Source organism: Aulostomus chinensis, chromosome 12, assembly GCF_037954235.1.
Source record: "Aulostomus chinensis isolate RoL2024-O1b breed Wild chromosome 12, RoL_Achi_v1.0, whole genome shotgun sequence".
Lineage (NCBI taxonomy): Eukaryota > Metazoa > Chordata > Actinopteri > Syngnathiformes > Aulostomidae > Aulostomus > Aulostomus chinensis.
The window spans coordinates 507,501-523,879 of record NC_141331.1 but is presented as its reverse complement, the minus strand read 5'-3'; the positions used below and the strand labels follow the sequence as shown (position 1 = coordinate 523,879).

Sequence of the window (16,379 nt, the reverse complement as noted above, 5' to 3'; positions counted from 1 at the left end):
TTTTTGGAAATAACCGGAAGTACCCACAGTTTATGATCAAATAACAAATTAACTAACTAATAACTAGACTAATAACTTAAACATGAAAATCGAATGTATCATCTTAAACACAATCATCAAACAAAGTTAGCATTTCAACTACTTGTGATTGTATTATTTAGTGAAGTTAAGTAAAATTTTCGTTGCTAATTCGATCATCCATCACGAGATGTTGTTTCAGTATTATGACGTCATGCCTGACGCATCATGTGACCGCTACGTCAGTGGGGTCAAAGGTTATGTTTCCCGGTTTGAATCTGCCGACGACAACGGGCTCCAGCTTAGACGCGTGCCGCAGGATTTACCCGGTGGAAACGTCGGGAGTATGTAGAGAGAAAGCTCCCCGCAGCTGCAGCAGGTACGGCCTTCATTCACGGCTGGACTTCCGGTTGACATGCTAACAAGCTACCAGCCAGTTAGCTGTGAGCATTAACACTCGCTACAAGCAGATTACACCAAGATGATGACGCCGAGATTCACCGTCAGGCCGCGGGTTGGACGTTCAGGCCGTCAGTAACACTCGGTTCTCCTGATCCGGTTTATGAATCTGCTGAACTGGAAACATTGAGCTTGATGGTGGTTGATGTCATTTTAGAGAGAAAGAGAGAGAGAGTGTCCAGTTTGCCGGAGATGGCGATGGGGATACAATATCAAGTAGTTTCCCGCCCGATCCAGAATGTCAATATTGTCCGTCCGCCCGCCCGCCCCCCTCCCCGTCTCTCTCTCCCTCCAGCAGGTCAAAGCAGACGTCCGTCCCCACTGATCCTGGATCTGCTCCACCTTCCTGCTGGTAAAGGAAGGTTTTCATCTCTGCTGTCTCAGATGTGCTGGTTCATAGAAGGAGGGAGGTTCTCCACCTACTCTGCTAGGAGTGAGGTTCTCCACCTACTCTGCTAGGAGGGAGGTTCTCCATCTGCTCTGCTAGGAGGGAGGTTCTCCACCGACTCTGCTAGGAGGGAGGTTCTCCACCTACTCCGCTAGGAGGGAGGTTCTCCACCTGCTCTGCTAGGAGGGAGGTTCTCCACCTACTCTGCTAGGAGGGAGGTTCTCCACCTACTCTGCTAGGAGGGAGGTTCTCCACCTACTCCGCTAGGAGGGAGGTTCTACACCGGTCTACTAGGAGGTAGGTTCTACACCCGCTCTGCTAGGAGGGAGGTTCTACACCGGTCTACTAGGAGGTAGGTTCTACACCCGCTCTGCTAGGAGGGAGGTTCTACCCTAGCTCCGGTAGGAGGGAGGTTCGACCGTAGCTCTGCTAGGAGGGAGGTTCTACCCCTGCTCCGGTCGGAGGGAGGTTCGACCGTAGCTCTGCTAGGAGGGAGGTTCTACCCCTGCTCTGGTCGGAGGGAGGTTCGACCGTAGCTCTGCTAGGAGGGAGGTTCTACCCCTGCTCCGCTAGGAGGGAGGTTCGACCGTAGCTCTGCTAGGAGGGAGGTTCTACCCCTGCTCCGCTAGGAGGGAGGTTCGACCGTAGCTCTGCTAGGAGGGAGGTTCGACTGTAGCTCTGCTAGGAGGGAGGTTCTACCCCTGCTCCGGTCGGAGGGAGGTTCGACCGTAGCTCCGCTAGGAGGGAGGTTCTACCCCTGCTCCGGTCGGAGGGAGGTTCGACCGTAGCTCTGCTAGGAGGGAGGTTCTACCCCTGCTCCGCTAGGAGGGAGGTTCGACCGTAGCTCTGCTAGGAGGGAGGTTCTACCCCTGCTCCGCTAGGAGGGAGGTTCTACCGTAGCTCTGCTAGGAGGGAGGTTCTACCCCTGCTCCGCTAGGAGGGAGGTTCTACACCTGCTCTACTAGTAAAGGCGCTACATAAGTCCAAGTTGATTTTATTACAATCCAGCATTTGTCTCTAGCTAGCGAGCTACCTCGCCCCACGAGGACCCTGAGCACTGCCCCTTGTATTTACCTATAGCTAACCCTAACCCTAACCCTGCATTGATATGATGTCATCATTCCCAGTAGATGCAACCAGACAGCAAAGACACTGAGCTCTGATGCTGGGCGTGGTGGGATTTTTCCACCAGACTGACCTGTGGCTACACGACACTGAGTTGAACAGGATGATACACGAAAGAGTCGACACATTGCTGACCAATTGTTTGCTCCACCCACTAATGTGATGTATCAATCAATTCCTCTTTTCTGCACTAAGAGTAGCACCAGATGGAGTGCAGCACAACTTCCTGTTTAGGCTGCTGTTTTGCAGCATAGAAGAACTGACTTCCTGTCCCTGACAGTAGTCAGTAGCCGTGTCTCCTTTCAGGGGTAATGGGAGATGTAGTATTAGACTGGTGCATGTTCTTCAGACGGCTGAGACTTGGCTCGTCCTCCGTCATGACACCTGGTGTCACCTCACTGGGAGAGTGCAATGATATGGTCAAACCTCATCCCTTCAGATCTTGAATTCCATCTTGTGCTGCTCTAAGACGTAACCATCTCTGTCCAGAAACTCCAAGGTCAACATGCTGGCATGGACTCACAGCTGCTGATTGGCTGGAAACAGGAGAGGGAGGAGCTTCAGCAGGAAGTATGTCGGCTACACGAGGAGCTTGCGGAGTGTCGGGCAGAGCGGGAGGAGCTGGAGTCCAGGAGCAGAGCTCTCAGAGAACGGGTGTGTGTGTGTGTAATTGGAAGCCTTCAGCAGGTTGTCTGGGAGGGGGAACAGCTCCAGCACCTGTGCTCAGGTGTGGTCTGGAATTACTGGCATTCAGCAGAGGAATTTGGGTGCAATTTCGGTGAAACAAGTGGCTGAGAAAGCAGAAATAGTTACAGCCAACCAGACCACATTCTGAGCCCAGCAGCAAAACCAGATCTTATTCTTCTGCTGTTAGGCTCTCATCTATTTTTAGGATTTATTTATTGGATTTGTATCATTGTGTCTTTTGACGACATTTGTGCCTCTTCAAGCTCCCTCTTCAAGCTCCCTCTTCAAGCTCCCTCTTCAAGCTCCCTCTTCATGTTCCCTCTTCATGTTCCCTCTTCAAGCTCCCTCTTCAAGCTCCCTCTTCATGTTCCCTCTTCATGTTCCCTCTTCAAGCTCCCTCTTCATGTTCCCTCTTCAAGCTCCCTCTTCATGTTCCCTCTTCATGTTCCCTCTTCATGTTCCCTCTTCAAGCTCCCTCTTCAAGTTCCCTCTTCATGTTCCCTCTTCATGTTCCCTCTTCATGTTCCCTCTTCAAGCTCCCTCTTCATGTTCCCTCTTCAAGCTCCCTCTTCAAGCTCCCTCTTCAAGCTCCCTCTTCATGTTCCCTCTTCATGTTCCCTCTTCAAGCTCCCTCTTCATGTTCCCTCTTCATGTTCCCTCTTCAAGCTCCCTCTTCTTCCACCCATCCACCATCCCTCATCCACCCATCCATTCATCATCCACCCATCCACCATCCCTCATCCACCCACCCACCCATCCATCCATCATCCATCCATCATCCATCATCCCTCCATCATCCCTCCATGTTCCCCCTCTCCTCCTGTTGAGGGTGGTGGGGGTGGAGCCTATCCCAGCAGCCTTCCCCCTGGACAGGTCACCAGTCCATGGCAGGGCCAACACATAGAGACAGACAACCATTGGCTCTCCCAGCCACGCCTACGGTCAATTTAGAGTCTGGATTAACCTGGTCCCTCTTGATGTCTTTGGACTGTGGAGGAAGCTGGAGTACCAGAGAGAACCCAGCAGGAACAGGGAGAACATGGAGACTCACCCAGAAAGACCCCGTGCTGCAGCCGGGGCTCCACCCACAACCTTCTTGATGGGGGCCACAGGGAGGACCACTGCTCCACCGGGCTGCCCCAAGTGAGTTTTCTGTTCAAGATAAATAAAGTTGTCTGAACTGGACTGATTCTCTCCCCCCAGCTGGCCCATTCAGTCTGCCCCCCTGTGGCTCTCTCCCTGCAAGTGGAGGAAGAGCAGAGGGGCTGGAGGAGGCAGGCAAGGCAGGGGAGGGAGAGGGAGGCCAGGCAGGCTCTGCTCCTTCACCGGCTGCAGAACAAGGTGAGGCGTGCGACACCTCAGCATGACATTGCAGGGTTAGAATTGCATGATGATGCTAAATAAAAGTTTAAATGTTCATTACTTTAGCTTTGTTTCTGATGAGCGGCAGTGAGGGGTAGTTTCAAAATGTAGTTCCTGTGATTCTGTCTGCAGGTTTTGGAGTACAGAGATAAATATGGACGTTTGGAGCATCAACTGCAAGATGAGCACGTGAAGCTGCTCAACACAGAGGTCAGATCAGTTCCACTGTCAGGTCTACTGAACTACAGAACTTCACAAATGTGTTCTTTGTGTTTTAGAGGAGGATCCGAGATGAACACAGTGACTCTCTGGAGGATGCCCTCATCAGGCTGGAGGAAGAACAGCACAGGTTTGCATGTCTCTTTATTCATGTGTGTGTGAGTGTGAGAGAGTCTGCATGCGCGTGCTTCAGCTTTGTGTATGTGTGTCTCCTCAGATCAGCAGGTCTGGCTGAGACTAATGCCCTCCTCCGGGAGCAGCTCAGCCAATCAGAGCAGACTAACCAGGCCCTGAGGGAGGACCTTCATAAGGTGACAGCTGATTGGACGAGAGCTGTGGAGGAGGCTGAGCAGAGAGCCTGTGATTGGAGAAGCAAGCGGAGGGTGTGTAATGAGGTTGTTACTCGGATTCAGAAAACATTTTTTTATACCTGTGGGGGGCGATTACTGTTGGAGAAGGTTGTCATCAGGAAGATGCCATGATGATGACGTGGTATGTGTCTGTGTCCAGTGTTGCTCGGCTCTGGGGGCTCAGCAGCAGGCTCAGCTGCTGGTGCTGTGGAGGTCCGTCGTTGCTCTGAGAAGACACTGTCACGCCATCAGAACTGCTGCCGACAGGTGCGTGTGACGATGGCACCATCGGTGTGATGCCTCTGGTGACTCAAATCTCTCCAGTTTGTCTGGGGTCATTTTCCCAATTAAAGCATCTCCAGGTGCGTCCTGGTGGTGCAGTGGTTTGTTGTCTTACCTAGCCACAGGGTGTGTGTGTTTGGCGTGCGTGCGTGCTGGTTCGGCCCCCTGTGTAGTCTTTGGCTGTCTTGAATGACCGTACAGACACAGTTGGCCTTATTGGTCGGGTGGAGGAGCTAGAGAATTGCGTGACGCTCCCACGCCCCCCCCAATGAAACTCGTAGATGAAGCCGACGATTCCACGCATGATGGAGGACGGATGTGTCGGTCCACAGAGGGGGCGGAGCCACAACCAGGAAAGCTTGGCTGGGAGAAGTGATGATGAACAATTGTGGAGAGAGACACTCTGTCATGAAATAAATAATAACCCCTGAGGGGGTTTTCCACCGTTATTAGAAGACTTTGATATTTTGATCTTACTAAGTAAAAATGTATGGGCAGCACGCTCTCAAATCCGTGTGCCTGGAAACACGGGTGCTCTGACAGATGTGTGAAATCAATCGATCAGTCGGCTGACCTCTATGCAATGAAAGCCAGCTCACTGCCCCAGTGAGTCGATTAAGCCTTAGTTACGCCTTCGCAACAAGGACATCAGCTGGTGCCTGCTGAGTCAGCTCGCTGACTGGAGTCGGTGTGTCTCACTAACTGAATAATGCCACACAAGTGAACACTTGGCTGTCTTTTTTATTATGGTAGATGAAGACTGTTGCCTCAGAGAGGCTTTCATGGAGACATGCAGCCTCTCATCTGGTTTCACACGCACTTGTAGCCTAGCAAGAAGCACCGCGTTTGTTGGGTCTGTACGGTTTAGTAAAAGAGCAATGCAGATCAACCCTCAACTGCAGAGACGGGGGGGGGGGGGGGGGTTCAGGTGCGAAGGGCTCTGGTCTGGAACGCCTCCTGACTGAGTCCCGACATAACGACTGACTCGTCTCCATCTGTAGGGATCTGTGGCAGATGAGGGCCGAGTTCTCCCGTCTGTCCTCGTCTCTCCTCTCCAGCTGTGACTCACCCCCCCTGCCGTTCATCGAGCCCTCATCCGCCCCCTCTGTTCCTCCACCCCTCTCCTCCACAACACTCCACCCTCCTCCCTCTGTGTCTCCTCCTCTGACCTCCACCCTCACTCTCCCTCTTCTGGCCACCTCCTCCCTGGGAACCTTTATGTTAGCAGAGCTGGAGCAGAAAGAGGAGGAGGAGCAGAGGAGGAGGGAGGAGAAAGAGCAGGAGATGAAGGTGCTTCATCAGGCAGAAGTGTCCCAGCTGATGGAGAGGTAACCAATCCTAACTTTCTGTTTGTTCTTTGTTGTGTTTCATCACCGCGTGACTGAACCTGTGCAGGTGCATGAGCATGCTGAGGAGCGTACAATACCCAGCTAGCACGTGTGGAGTGTCAGTGTGTGCTAACACAAGAGTTCACATGACAGTGAAGAGGAAGGCCTTCTTTTTGTTTTTGAAGAAGTGAGGGCAGAACGAATCCTCTCACAGGAAGTCCATTCGTGCAGAGATGACTTAGAACTATGGAAGAATCAGGGGGGACACGATATTTTTTTGTCACATGGCACAAACCAGTCTGCTGGGGTAGCCACCATAAGAGGTAGATTTAAGGGTCCGATATTGGTCAAGAGGTCACTAATGGTCCAGATCTCAGTCCAGTTGAAAATCTGTGGTGGAAGTTGAAGAAAATGGTCCATGACAAGGCTCCAACCTGCAAAGCTGATCTGGCAACAGCAATCAGAGGAAGCTGGAGCCAGACTGATGAAGAGTCCTGTTTGTCACTCATTAAGTCCATGCCTCAGAGACTGCAAGCTGTCTGTCAAAGTGATTCAAGAGATTTATTTGTCACGTGCGTAATTGTACAGTGAAATGAAGAATTGCAACACTCCGGCAACTGTGCAAGTAGCAAACAAGCTAATTAAAATTCTTTAAAAACTAAATAAACATCTGGCGGCCCCTGACGCCCGGAACTGGGATTCAAGAGCTGACCAACCTCAAAAATATAATGATAAAAAACAGACGATATACAAGGGGAAAAAGAAAAGAAAAAGAAATGCCGACATATTCATGAAAATCTATATGTACATAATAGAAAGGTAAAGAGAGAGAAAATAATAATAGAAGAAGAAGAACTGTTCAAAATAATTGGCAAGTTATAAACAATTTGCAGTGTGTAGGGGACCGAAAAACCAGGTACAACAGGTGAGCAATAAGGTGCAGAATGAGTTGTGTATGATTTGGGTGTCATGTGGTGTTTAAGGTCCGAATGGCCTGAGGGAAGGAGCTCTCAGCCTCTCAGTCCTGGCCATGATGGAGCGGAGTCGCTTGCCAGAGGGCAGCCACTCAAACAGTTTGTGGTTGGGGTGGTGAATGTCCTTCATGATCCGCCTGGTCCTGGACCTGCACCGCCTGGTGTAGATGTCCTGGAGGCAGGGGAGTGCAGTTCTGGTGATGCGTTCGGCGCACCGGATCACTCTATGGAGGGCTTTCCTGTCCTGGGAGCTGCAGCATCACACCAGGCAGTGATGCTTCCAGAGAGCACAGACGCTCCTGTGGCAGAGGACAAGATTTCAGCAGCACAGTGGAGATCTTGAATTTCCTCAGCCGCCTGAGGTGATGCAAGCGCTGCCTTGCCTTCTTCAGTTGGGTGGTGATGTGTGGAGACCTTGTCAGGTCCTCTGAGATGTGAACTCCAAGGTACCTGTAGCTACTCACTTTCTCCACCAGGGTCCAGTAGATCGTGAGTGGTGTGTAGTGGATCCTCTGCTTCTCCCTCCTGAAGTCCACCACCATCTCCTTGGTCTTTGAGACATTCAGGTCCAAGTTGTTGTCCTTACACCATGATGACGGCAGCTCCACCTCTTCCAGATAGGCTGCCTCGTTGTTCTTGGAGATCAGGCCTGCCACCACCGTGTCATCCGCAAATTTCATGATGATGTTGGAGCTGTGAGAGGCTAAGCAGTCGTAGGTATAAAGGGAGTAGAGCAGAGGACTCAGGACGCAGCCTTGGGGGGTGCCGGTGCTGAGGGTTCGGGGGCTGGAGATGCGGGTTCCAACCTTCACCACCTGTGGTCTGAGCTTGATGACCAGTCTGAGGGGAACTATAGTGTTGAACGCCGAACAGCAGGCGCACATAATTCCCCTTGCCAGCGTCCAGGTGGGAGAGGGTGGAGTGGAGTACGTGGGAGATGGCGTCGTCAGTGCTCCTATTCGGCCGATAGGCGAACTGAAGGGGGTCTAATGAGCTGTGCAGAGATGAACAGATGAGGTCTGTGATGAGTCTCTCAAAGCACTTCATCACCACGGAGGTCAGTGCTGCAGGGCGGTCGTCATTTAAGCAGGCGGGGTTGGTCTTCTTGGGTACCGGGACAATAGAGGTGGTGCAACAAAGCACTAGAGGTCTGTTGAAGTGTTCCTCTGTTTGTTTTTCATGATTCCATCCTTTTTTCTCTCTGCTTGGTCTAAAAAAGTAACTTACTGACGACCACAATTTTTTCTCTTGCTTTCTTCTCGTGTTTCTTACAGCCAGAAAGTTGCCATTTGAAATGATTTTAGTTTTTTCTCATGTTTGTGATCAGCTTGTTTTCTACAAAATTGAACAACTGAATGAACGTCCTGCGAGACTGGTGATTCCATCATTTTTGCCAGGGTTGTACACGTGAAGACTTCTCATTTAGTGGGCAGAAGTGTATGCGCCTCTTCTTGTTCGTGGTGGGTCATGTGCTTCACTCACAGTGAACCTACGCATAGATGATTACTTTAACTTGAATCAGCTGTTGTGATACTGAAAGCTCAGACTCCCAGTTCAGGGTCAGACTGAGATCTGGTTGAACCTCCTTCCTCACCTGGACCCTGATGATCTGTTGTCTCCTCAGGATCGCACAGCTGGACAAACGGTTGGAGGACGGAGCAAAAGATGCAGAGCGGAACGCAGACACGGCTAGAAGCCTGGAGTCCGTCAGCCAAGCGGTGATCAAGCTGGTGAGTTGCAGCGTAGACACACAAACTGGAAGACGGAACGTCACGTCAAAGTTCAGTGTTATTTCCATGTTGAGATGAGCTGGAGTGCCAGAGCACTCAGAGCTGTTAGAAGAAGAAGAATGAGAAGAATAACCCTTTATTTGCCCCCCTGTGGGGAAATTGACATTGTTGCAGCAGCCAAAGGTTGACAGAATAATAAACAGAGCAAATGAAGAGCAACAGTGAAAGTCGATACAAATTCAAAAGTGATATTTCAGTGCTCCACTGAGGTGGCATTTGTCCCCTGTGCCAGGGGCCTCATTCAAGCTGGCAGCGGTGATGGTCAGAGCCGTGCATGTGCGTCAAACATGAGTGATTGTAACACTGGGAGACTGATGGCTGGTGACCGACATCATGGAATGTAGCCGTGAGTCATGAGGCTCAGACACAAAAGACTGGGGTTTCAGTGTGTGAAGACAAGTAAAAGGGTCAAGCACGTGAATCCAAATCCTGGTCCCAGTTCCAACGAAGATAACACAAAGTGCATTGAATCATAAATCAGCTTAGCCGTTGCGTCAGATCCAAGTTCACTCTCTTATTTTAAAGTATATCTCAGGTCCCCCCTTGAACCTGAATATTCAGTAATAAACATTCAACTCCAGATGTCTGTCTAATCACCATCACCGCTCCGAGGGAAAATAGCCTCCCGCTCATTAACCCCTTCAGTTCCCCATGGTGAAGGAGCTCGCCTCCCTCTTAATCCAGTGCAGAGTCCATAAGAAAAAGTAAAGTGTGTGTGTATCTGGGGGGTGAGAATGATGAGCTGAGTGTGAGTGTGTTTGCAGCAGTCGGCCTACTGCATCACAGGGGCAGCAGAATGCGTTCAAGGCAAGGCAAATTTATTTGTATTGCACCATTCATACACAGGGCAATTCATAGTGCGTCACTGAAGGATCCGAATCCAGGAAAAACAAAATCTGACCTAGCGACAGTGTCAGAGAAATATCATCAGTATACAGTGATTTACTCTTCGTCTTTTAATAGCCACCTTTCTTAAATCCCACAAAGTACATCAATGTGAACCATCAAATTCAAAATATACTGTGGAGGCTTTTCTGGACCACAGTATTTCTTCATCACTCGAAATAAATAAAAGATCTCGCAATCTGTCTTCATAGACACAGATTGAGCGCGTGCAGGAAGTTCAAAGTTAATGGCTGGTAGCTTCAGCTAGTAACTAGCTTGCAAAGCTACTAGCTAGCTAGCAAAGCTACTAGCTAGATGGCAAAGCTACTAGCTAGCTAGCAAAGCTACTAGCATGGCAAAGCTGGCAACAGCACTCACACACTTTTTCTTCAAGATGCTCCACTATCACTCAGTTAACTGACTCTTTATCCTGCAGTGGTCCGTCTCTCTCTCGCTCTCTCTCTCCCTTTCCCTTTCCCTCTCTCCCCTCTCTCCCTTTCCCTCTCTCTCCCTCTCCCTCTCCGTCCCTCTCTCTCTCTCTCCCTTTCCCTCTCTCCCTTTCCCTCTCTCTCCCTCTTTCTCTCTCCCTCTCTCTCCGTCAAGTTTTTTGGGGTGAGATAACGATATTATCTTATTCTTTAGTAAAGTTTCCTTTTCCATTTTTCTTCAGTCCAGAGTCCTGAGCAGCAGCTGCAGTCAGCTGCTGCATGTCCCTGTGGACAGAGTCCTGAGTTGTGACTTGTCCTCGCTGCTGTCAGTTCTGTCCCAGACTGAGAGCGCCTTGCAATTGAAGCATCAGAAACTGCAGGTTAGGCTCAGACTTACTCCGCTGTTGCAGGTCAGATGCCTTCAAGACCTCAGTAAAACTGTTGTGTGCACATGTCAGGGGGCAGAGCTTTCTGTGCGAGGGCTCAGCGAGGAGAAAACATCTCTGCTGGTTAGACTGAAACAGCTGGAAGACGACAACCAACAGCTGCACGCACAAATACAACGGACACAGTTGGAGCTCACACGCACGCTGGATACACTCAGCAGGTAATGTTTCATTTTTGGACAAAGTTACCACAGTTTACCCAAGTAAACCTGAGTTTAGTCACAGTCACTGGAGGTCCTCCGCTTGTCTTGTAATTGGCAGGTATATGACGTTGCTGTCTTCAAAGAGCAGTGAAGGTTTCCATGGCGCAGCCTGGTAGAGCCGGCGTATAGCAAGAGTTGCCCATGTTTGTTCACCATAAAGATGAGAAATCACGTCATCATTTCCTCAAGAGGCCCCACTGAAAGAAATGTGTCAGCAACATGAATACTCAGGTCTTATTTGCTCCATCCCGATACAACTGAGATACTTGAGAGGTCAAAGGTCCTCAGCTGGCATCGCTGGCACACAAACATTCTGGACAAATATCTAATAACTTGAAACCATGACATTCCATATCGAAAAAGGTCAGATGTCAACTTCCCTTTGATTTCATCATATTTCTGTCAATCATTCAGCACCATCTCAGTCATGTCGAGAGAAAATAATAATTTAATGTATTTAAACACTTTAAGTCAGGACTGCATCAGCTCCGTTCGCTGAGTCTGGCAAACGTGTTGGTGAACTTGGTGGAATGATGCAGGCTCTAATTCTAGGTTTTACATGTTGTGCCATCAACAGAAGTAAATTGTCGGCCTTCAGGAAAAAGTGAGACAATAATAAATATACAGAGATAAAAGCTTGTGTGTGTTTGTGTGTTTGTTTTTAATAGACAACGTGAGACGACATCCTTGCAATGTTTACACCTGGAGAAGGTGACAAGGAGGCAGGAGGAGGTGACAAGAGACAATGACAGACTGAGGAGAGACAGGGACAGACTGGAAGACCAAAACAGGCAGCTGGAGATGGAGGCACAGAGACGGTACCTAACTGAAGGGTTAGCACACAAGCAGGTTGAACCTGATAAAATGGAAATAAACGTGAACTAAACATTCTTGAAGATGTGTCAGGCAGCGCTACGAGGCTACGACACGGCTAACAGAGGCTTCATCACAGCTAACAGAGGCTATGGCAAAGCTAATTTGGCTATGACGTGAGTTCACAAGAAAAGTCCAAAGAAATAATCCTCTTTTTCAGGTCTTAATACCTGGAGATTGTCAGAGAGCTATGACTCTTCATGTTGCTTCCACAAGCTCTCAAGTTTCATTTGAAAGCATTTCAGTTCAATTTATGGTCAAATCTCATCTCCTGTCGTTGTCCTCTGCTTATCGGGTCCACTCATCTTCAGGAATATTCGACTTGGATGACAATGAACATTTGTTCAGCTGTTCATCTTGAGGTTTTTCATTCATTCCTTTTAAGTCAAAAAAAAAGTTGACCCACTGTCTCTCTTCACTGTAAGAAATAAGTGTCTGGATATGAAATTCAAATAAACATGTTTGTGAAGACCACAGGTGTTGTGACATCCCATCAATGAGCCGGTGTTGTTTCAGAGTGGAGGCCGAGCTGCTGGAAAGAGACGAGCTCCACCACGCAGAGATCCAAACACTGAAGGTGATCCAGCAGACTAAAGCCTGGTTTATGCTTCTACGTCGCGGCGATGCCGTACCTACGCCATCGACGCGGACCCTACGCCGTAGCCTGACATGCACCTCCTAAAAATTCTGACTACGCATCGCATCGACGCGTCATGATGTGAACGTCAAGGACTGTGATTGGTTCGCTCAGAGGAGGTCGCTGAATGCATGAAGAGGTGGAAGAACCTCCGCGACAAACGTGCGTCTCTGGAAGAAAATGGCCACAAGAAGTCATGTTTGTCATGTTCAAAGTTGACAGTTTGATTCATGAAAGCCAACAGTCGTTCAAAGAAAAGCACTGGACTTTCTGTGGTAAATAGTTTTGTTTTGGAATCTGACAAGAGCCCCCGAAACCATACAAAGACACAGCTACACCCCCTAGTGGCTTGGCGGTGAATATCAGAGCAACGCGCTCCCTCGACGCAGAACTTCGAATGCTCAATGACGGCGTAGGGTCTACGCCGTCGCCGCAACGCAGAAGCATAAATCAAGCTTAATGCTCTGCTTTCATTGGTTTTCCGCTAAGTAAATTGACCGTGTGTCTTCCTGCAGGGGGCGCTGGAGAGAGGTCTACTGGTCAGAGAGAGAGCCGAAGAAGAAGCTGCTGCCGCTACAGATGCCCTGCAGACGGTAGATGATGATGTGCTAGAACAGCACTGTTAGAAAGGCAGATCTTAGTGTCTGTAATTACATGTGAGATGCACACTACTTCCTCTGTATGACAGTAACCACACATGTCTCAGTCCAGGGACTGTGTGTTGCGCCTATCATCTTCAGAGTGTGTATTGAAGCGCGAGGTGGAGGAGGGGCGGCATGCTCTGGACAAGATGGCCGCCCTAAACAACGCTTTGGCCTCAGATAAAAGAGAGCTGTACAAACAGCTGCTGCAGGTAGCACCACTCTCGTAATCTTCCATCAGTCTCTGATGGTGGCTGGCTCCATGACTCTTGACCTTTGACCTGTACCTCTAGATGGAGTGTGAGCTGTCAGACAGCCAATCACAGCTGCAGACTGTGAGATCGGAGGTAAGCTGTCTGCACAGAGACATCCAGACTCTCAGTGAAGACTGCAGCCAGCTCAGGTGGGTTCCCATGACCCACCTCATCCTTAGTCTTCAACCTTTATCCTGAATTTAAGAATAGAAACCGGAATCTAAATATTTAATCTTCAATCTAGACATGTAACTCTGAAGCGAGTTTTTATTCCTTAATCTAATGTGTAATTCTAAATCCAAATGTTTAATCCTGAATTTAAACACTTAATCCTGAATCTACATTTTTAATTCCTTACTTAAAATCCTGACTTCAGTCCTGCCTTCATAGGCATAACCCTGAATCTAAATATTTAACTCTCAATGCAAAATAGGCAAACTTGAATATAATCATGTAATCTTGAATTGTATGAGTAATCTGGAATTTATAATTTTAGAGGAATTTGAATTTTAGACGGAAGTATGTAATCGTGAATCCCAACATGGCAATTTAACCCTACATGATATTAGCCTTCAGCCAGAATTGCGGTTATTTTCATGTAACCGCAGTGAATTTAAAATGTTTATTCAGTTCCCAGACCGCAGCGTTCTAACTGTTCATACAAAAGACAAATATTTTAAGTACTTGTGAGATTAGCATGTTCATGTATTTAATCCCGATGGCGCTGTCAGAGCCCAGAGAGAGACGGACGCCAACGTCATCCATCAGCTCAGAGAACAAGGGATGGAAATGGAGAGAAAGATGGAGGAAAAGGAGAGAGAGTTGTTCTCCCTGACGGGAGAGAGAGACCAACACGGACGGCAGCTGGAGGAGGTAAGCAGTCGCATGGACCCATCAGTGCCTTTTTTTTTTCTAAGATTCTGTATTTAGGTATGTCAGTACATGGCACAAAGGCTGAAACAGTCATCCAGTTTTTACATTTTAAGTAAATTGTAAGTAAATAAGCACCCAAAAAGAACAATAAGATAAGAAAAAGACAAAGAAGGGAAACAAAAACTACAGAGAACTTTGCACAGTTTGGGGGAGATAAGGTGTGCACGTTAAAGTCCACATGGGAGAGAAGTGACCCGTATGGGTTGGGTGGTGGGAGAGGGGGGTGCAGGTGTACTCTCTCAACATGTATGGGATAGGGGGACCTTTTCCATGATGTAAATATCACTCACTCGGGGAGCAACCATCTCCTTGTGAGCGCTTTCTTAGCAGCAATTATTAAAACACCAAAAAGTCATCCGACCGTCCCACCAGAACGTTGGCGCAGAAAAATCTAAAGTCAGATCGGAATTGAATGTGTTCATCAATATTCTGTGAAACTCCACCCAGAAGTTACCATCAAGGTTAGTATCGTGATGCCCGGCTCTGCTCATGTTAGTCAAGATTGATAGTTATCACAATAAATGCCAGATTGTTACTTCCTGGAAGGCTGATTTTAGCTCCTGAGTGAATGTTGAAAAGCCACATGGTGGCATTAAAATGTTAAAGGTTCTTCATGGTCACAACATGACAAACAAGCCAAACATATTAAATATTTAACTAACCCAAGTGACGTACAACATCGCCAAACACGTCGCCACCATCTTAGCCCCCTTGGTAGGGAAAACCCCCCACCACGTCCAGAATTCCATGGACTTCGTGAACAAGGTTAGAGAACTCAAGCTGGACCCAGATGAGACCATGGTGTCCTACGATGTGACCGCCTTGTTCACCTGCGTCCCTACCGTGGAGGCTGTGGAAACAGTGAGGAAACGCCTACAGCTGGACAACACCCTCAGCAACAGGACCAACCTCAATCCGGACCAAATCTGCCAACTTCTGGACCTTTGCCTGAACACAACCTACTTCCAGTACAGAGGGAAGTTTTTCAGGCAAAAACACGGCTGTGCCATGGGTTCTCCCGTATCTCCTATCGTGGCCAACCTATACATGGAAGAGGTGGAACAGAGGGCCCTGACTTCCTTCAGTGGACCCTCCCCCACCCACTGGTTCCGATACGTTGATGACACCTGGGTGAAGATCAAGATTCAGGAGGTACAACCGTTTACAGCACACATCAACTCGGTAGACGTCAACATCAAGTTCACCAGAGAGGATGTGAAAGACAACCATCTGCCCTTTTTGGACTGCGACGTCTACATTCAAGAGGACAGGAGCCTGAGGGTGGATGTGTACAGGAAACCCACCCACACTGACCAATACTTGCTTTTTGACTCTCACCATCCTCTGGAGCACAAGTTAGGTGTCATCAGGACGCTGCAACACCGAGCGGAGACCATCCCCACCAGCGTCCAAGGCCGGAAAAAAGAACAGCAGCATCTGAAAAGAGCACTTAAAACTTGTGGCTTCCCAGACTGGACCTTTGTAAAATCCTCTTCCAGGTCCAGAAAGGAGGAGAGCTCCAGGAGGAGGGAAGATGAAGAAGGCGGGAGAAAAAACATAGCGATCCCCTATGTGGCAGGGGTTTCTGAGAAATTAAGGAGAATCTATAATAAGCACCGCATCCCTGTGTCTTTTAAACCAGACAACACTCTGAGACAAAGACTGGTTCACCCCAAAGATCCCACCCCTCACAGCCAGAAAAGCAATCTGGTATACGCTGTCAGATGCAGTGAGGCCTGCACGGATCTCTACATAGGGGAAACCAAACAGCCCCTCAACAAGCGCATGGCCCAACATAGAAGAGCCAACTCTGGAGGACAGGACTCAGCGGTTTTCCTCCACCTCAAGGAGGAAAGCCACTCCTTCCAGGACGACCATGTCCAAATCCTGGACAGAGAGGACAGATGGTTTGAAAGAGGAGTTAAAGAAGCCATCCACGTCAGGATAGAGAAACCATCTTTGAACAGAGGAGGTGGACTGCGACATTTCCTTTCACCTATTTACAACCAAGTCCTTTCAAAGCTTCCCCAAAGAGTTCAGCTGAAAGACCCATGTGGAACGGCTGCTGCCAGCACAGCCCATTAGCATCTGAGTGGT

At 48.9% G+C, this 16,379-nt stretch overlaps 1 protein-coding gene across 7 annotated transcripts in view; it reads left to right on the top strand.

The window, feature by feature from the left end:
- The first annotated feature begins 243 nt into the window (after positions 1-243).
- LOC147251638 (uncharacterized) overlaps positions 244-16,379 on the top strand; it is a 29,105-nt gene continuing 12,969 nt past the window's right edge. The window contains exons 1-18 of one of the 7 annotated variants that reach the window (XM_086219473.1): positions 244-397; positions 773-1,162; positions 2,480-2,644; positions 3,881-4,018; positions 4,172-4,249; positions 4,318-4,388; positions 4,476-4,641; positions 4,769-4,875; positions 5,892-6,218; positions 8,817-8,922; positions 10,538-10,675; positions 10,754-10,902; positions 11,613-11,762; positions 12,334-12,394; positions 12,970-13,047; positions 13,161-13,307; positions 13,389-13,498; positions 14,081-14,222. In XM_086219473.1, coding sequence (XP_086075599.1) covers positions 2,504-2,644; positions 3,881-4,018; positions 4,172-4,249; positions 4,318-4,388; positions 4,476-4,641; positions 4,769-4,875; positions 5,892-6,218; positions 8,817-8,922; positions 10,538-10,675; positions 10,754-10,902; positions 11,613-11,762; positions 12,334-12,394; positions 12,970-13,047; positions 13,161-13,307; positions 13,389-13,498; positions 14,081-14,222 — 2,109 coding nt within the window. In that variant the 5' untranslated portion in view covers positions 244-397; positions 773-1,162; positions 2,480-2,503. Of the gene's footprint in view, positions 398-772; positions 1,163-1,185; positions 1,218-1,296; positions 2,645-3,880; positions 4,019-4,171; positions 4,250-4,317; positions 4,389-4,475; positions 4,642-4,768; positions 4,876-5,891; positions 6,219-8,816; positions 8,923-10,537; positions 10,676-10,753; positions 10,903-11,612; positions 11,778-12,333; positions 12,395-12,969; positions 13,048-13,160; positions 13,308-13,388; positions 13,499-14,080; positions 14,223-16,379 lie in introns of those variants that run through there. The other 6 variants (XM_086219468.1, XM_086219469.1, XM_086219470.1 and 3 more) reach the window with 6 other exon arrangements.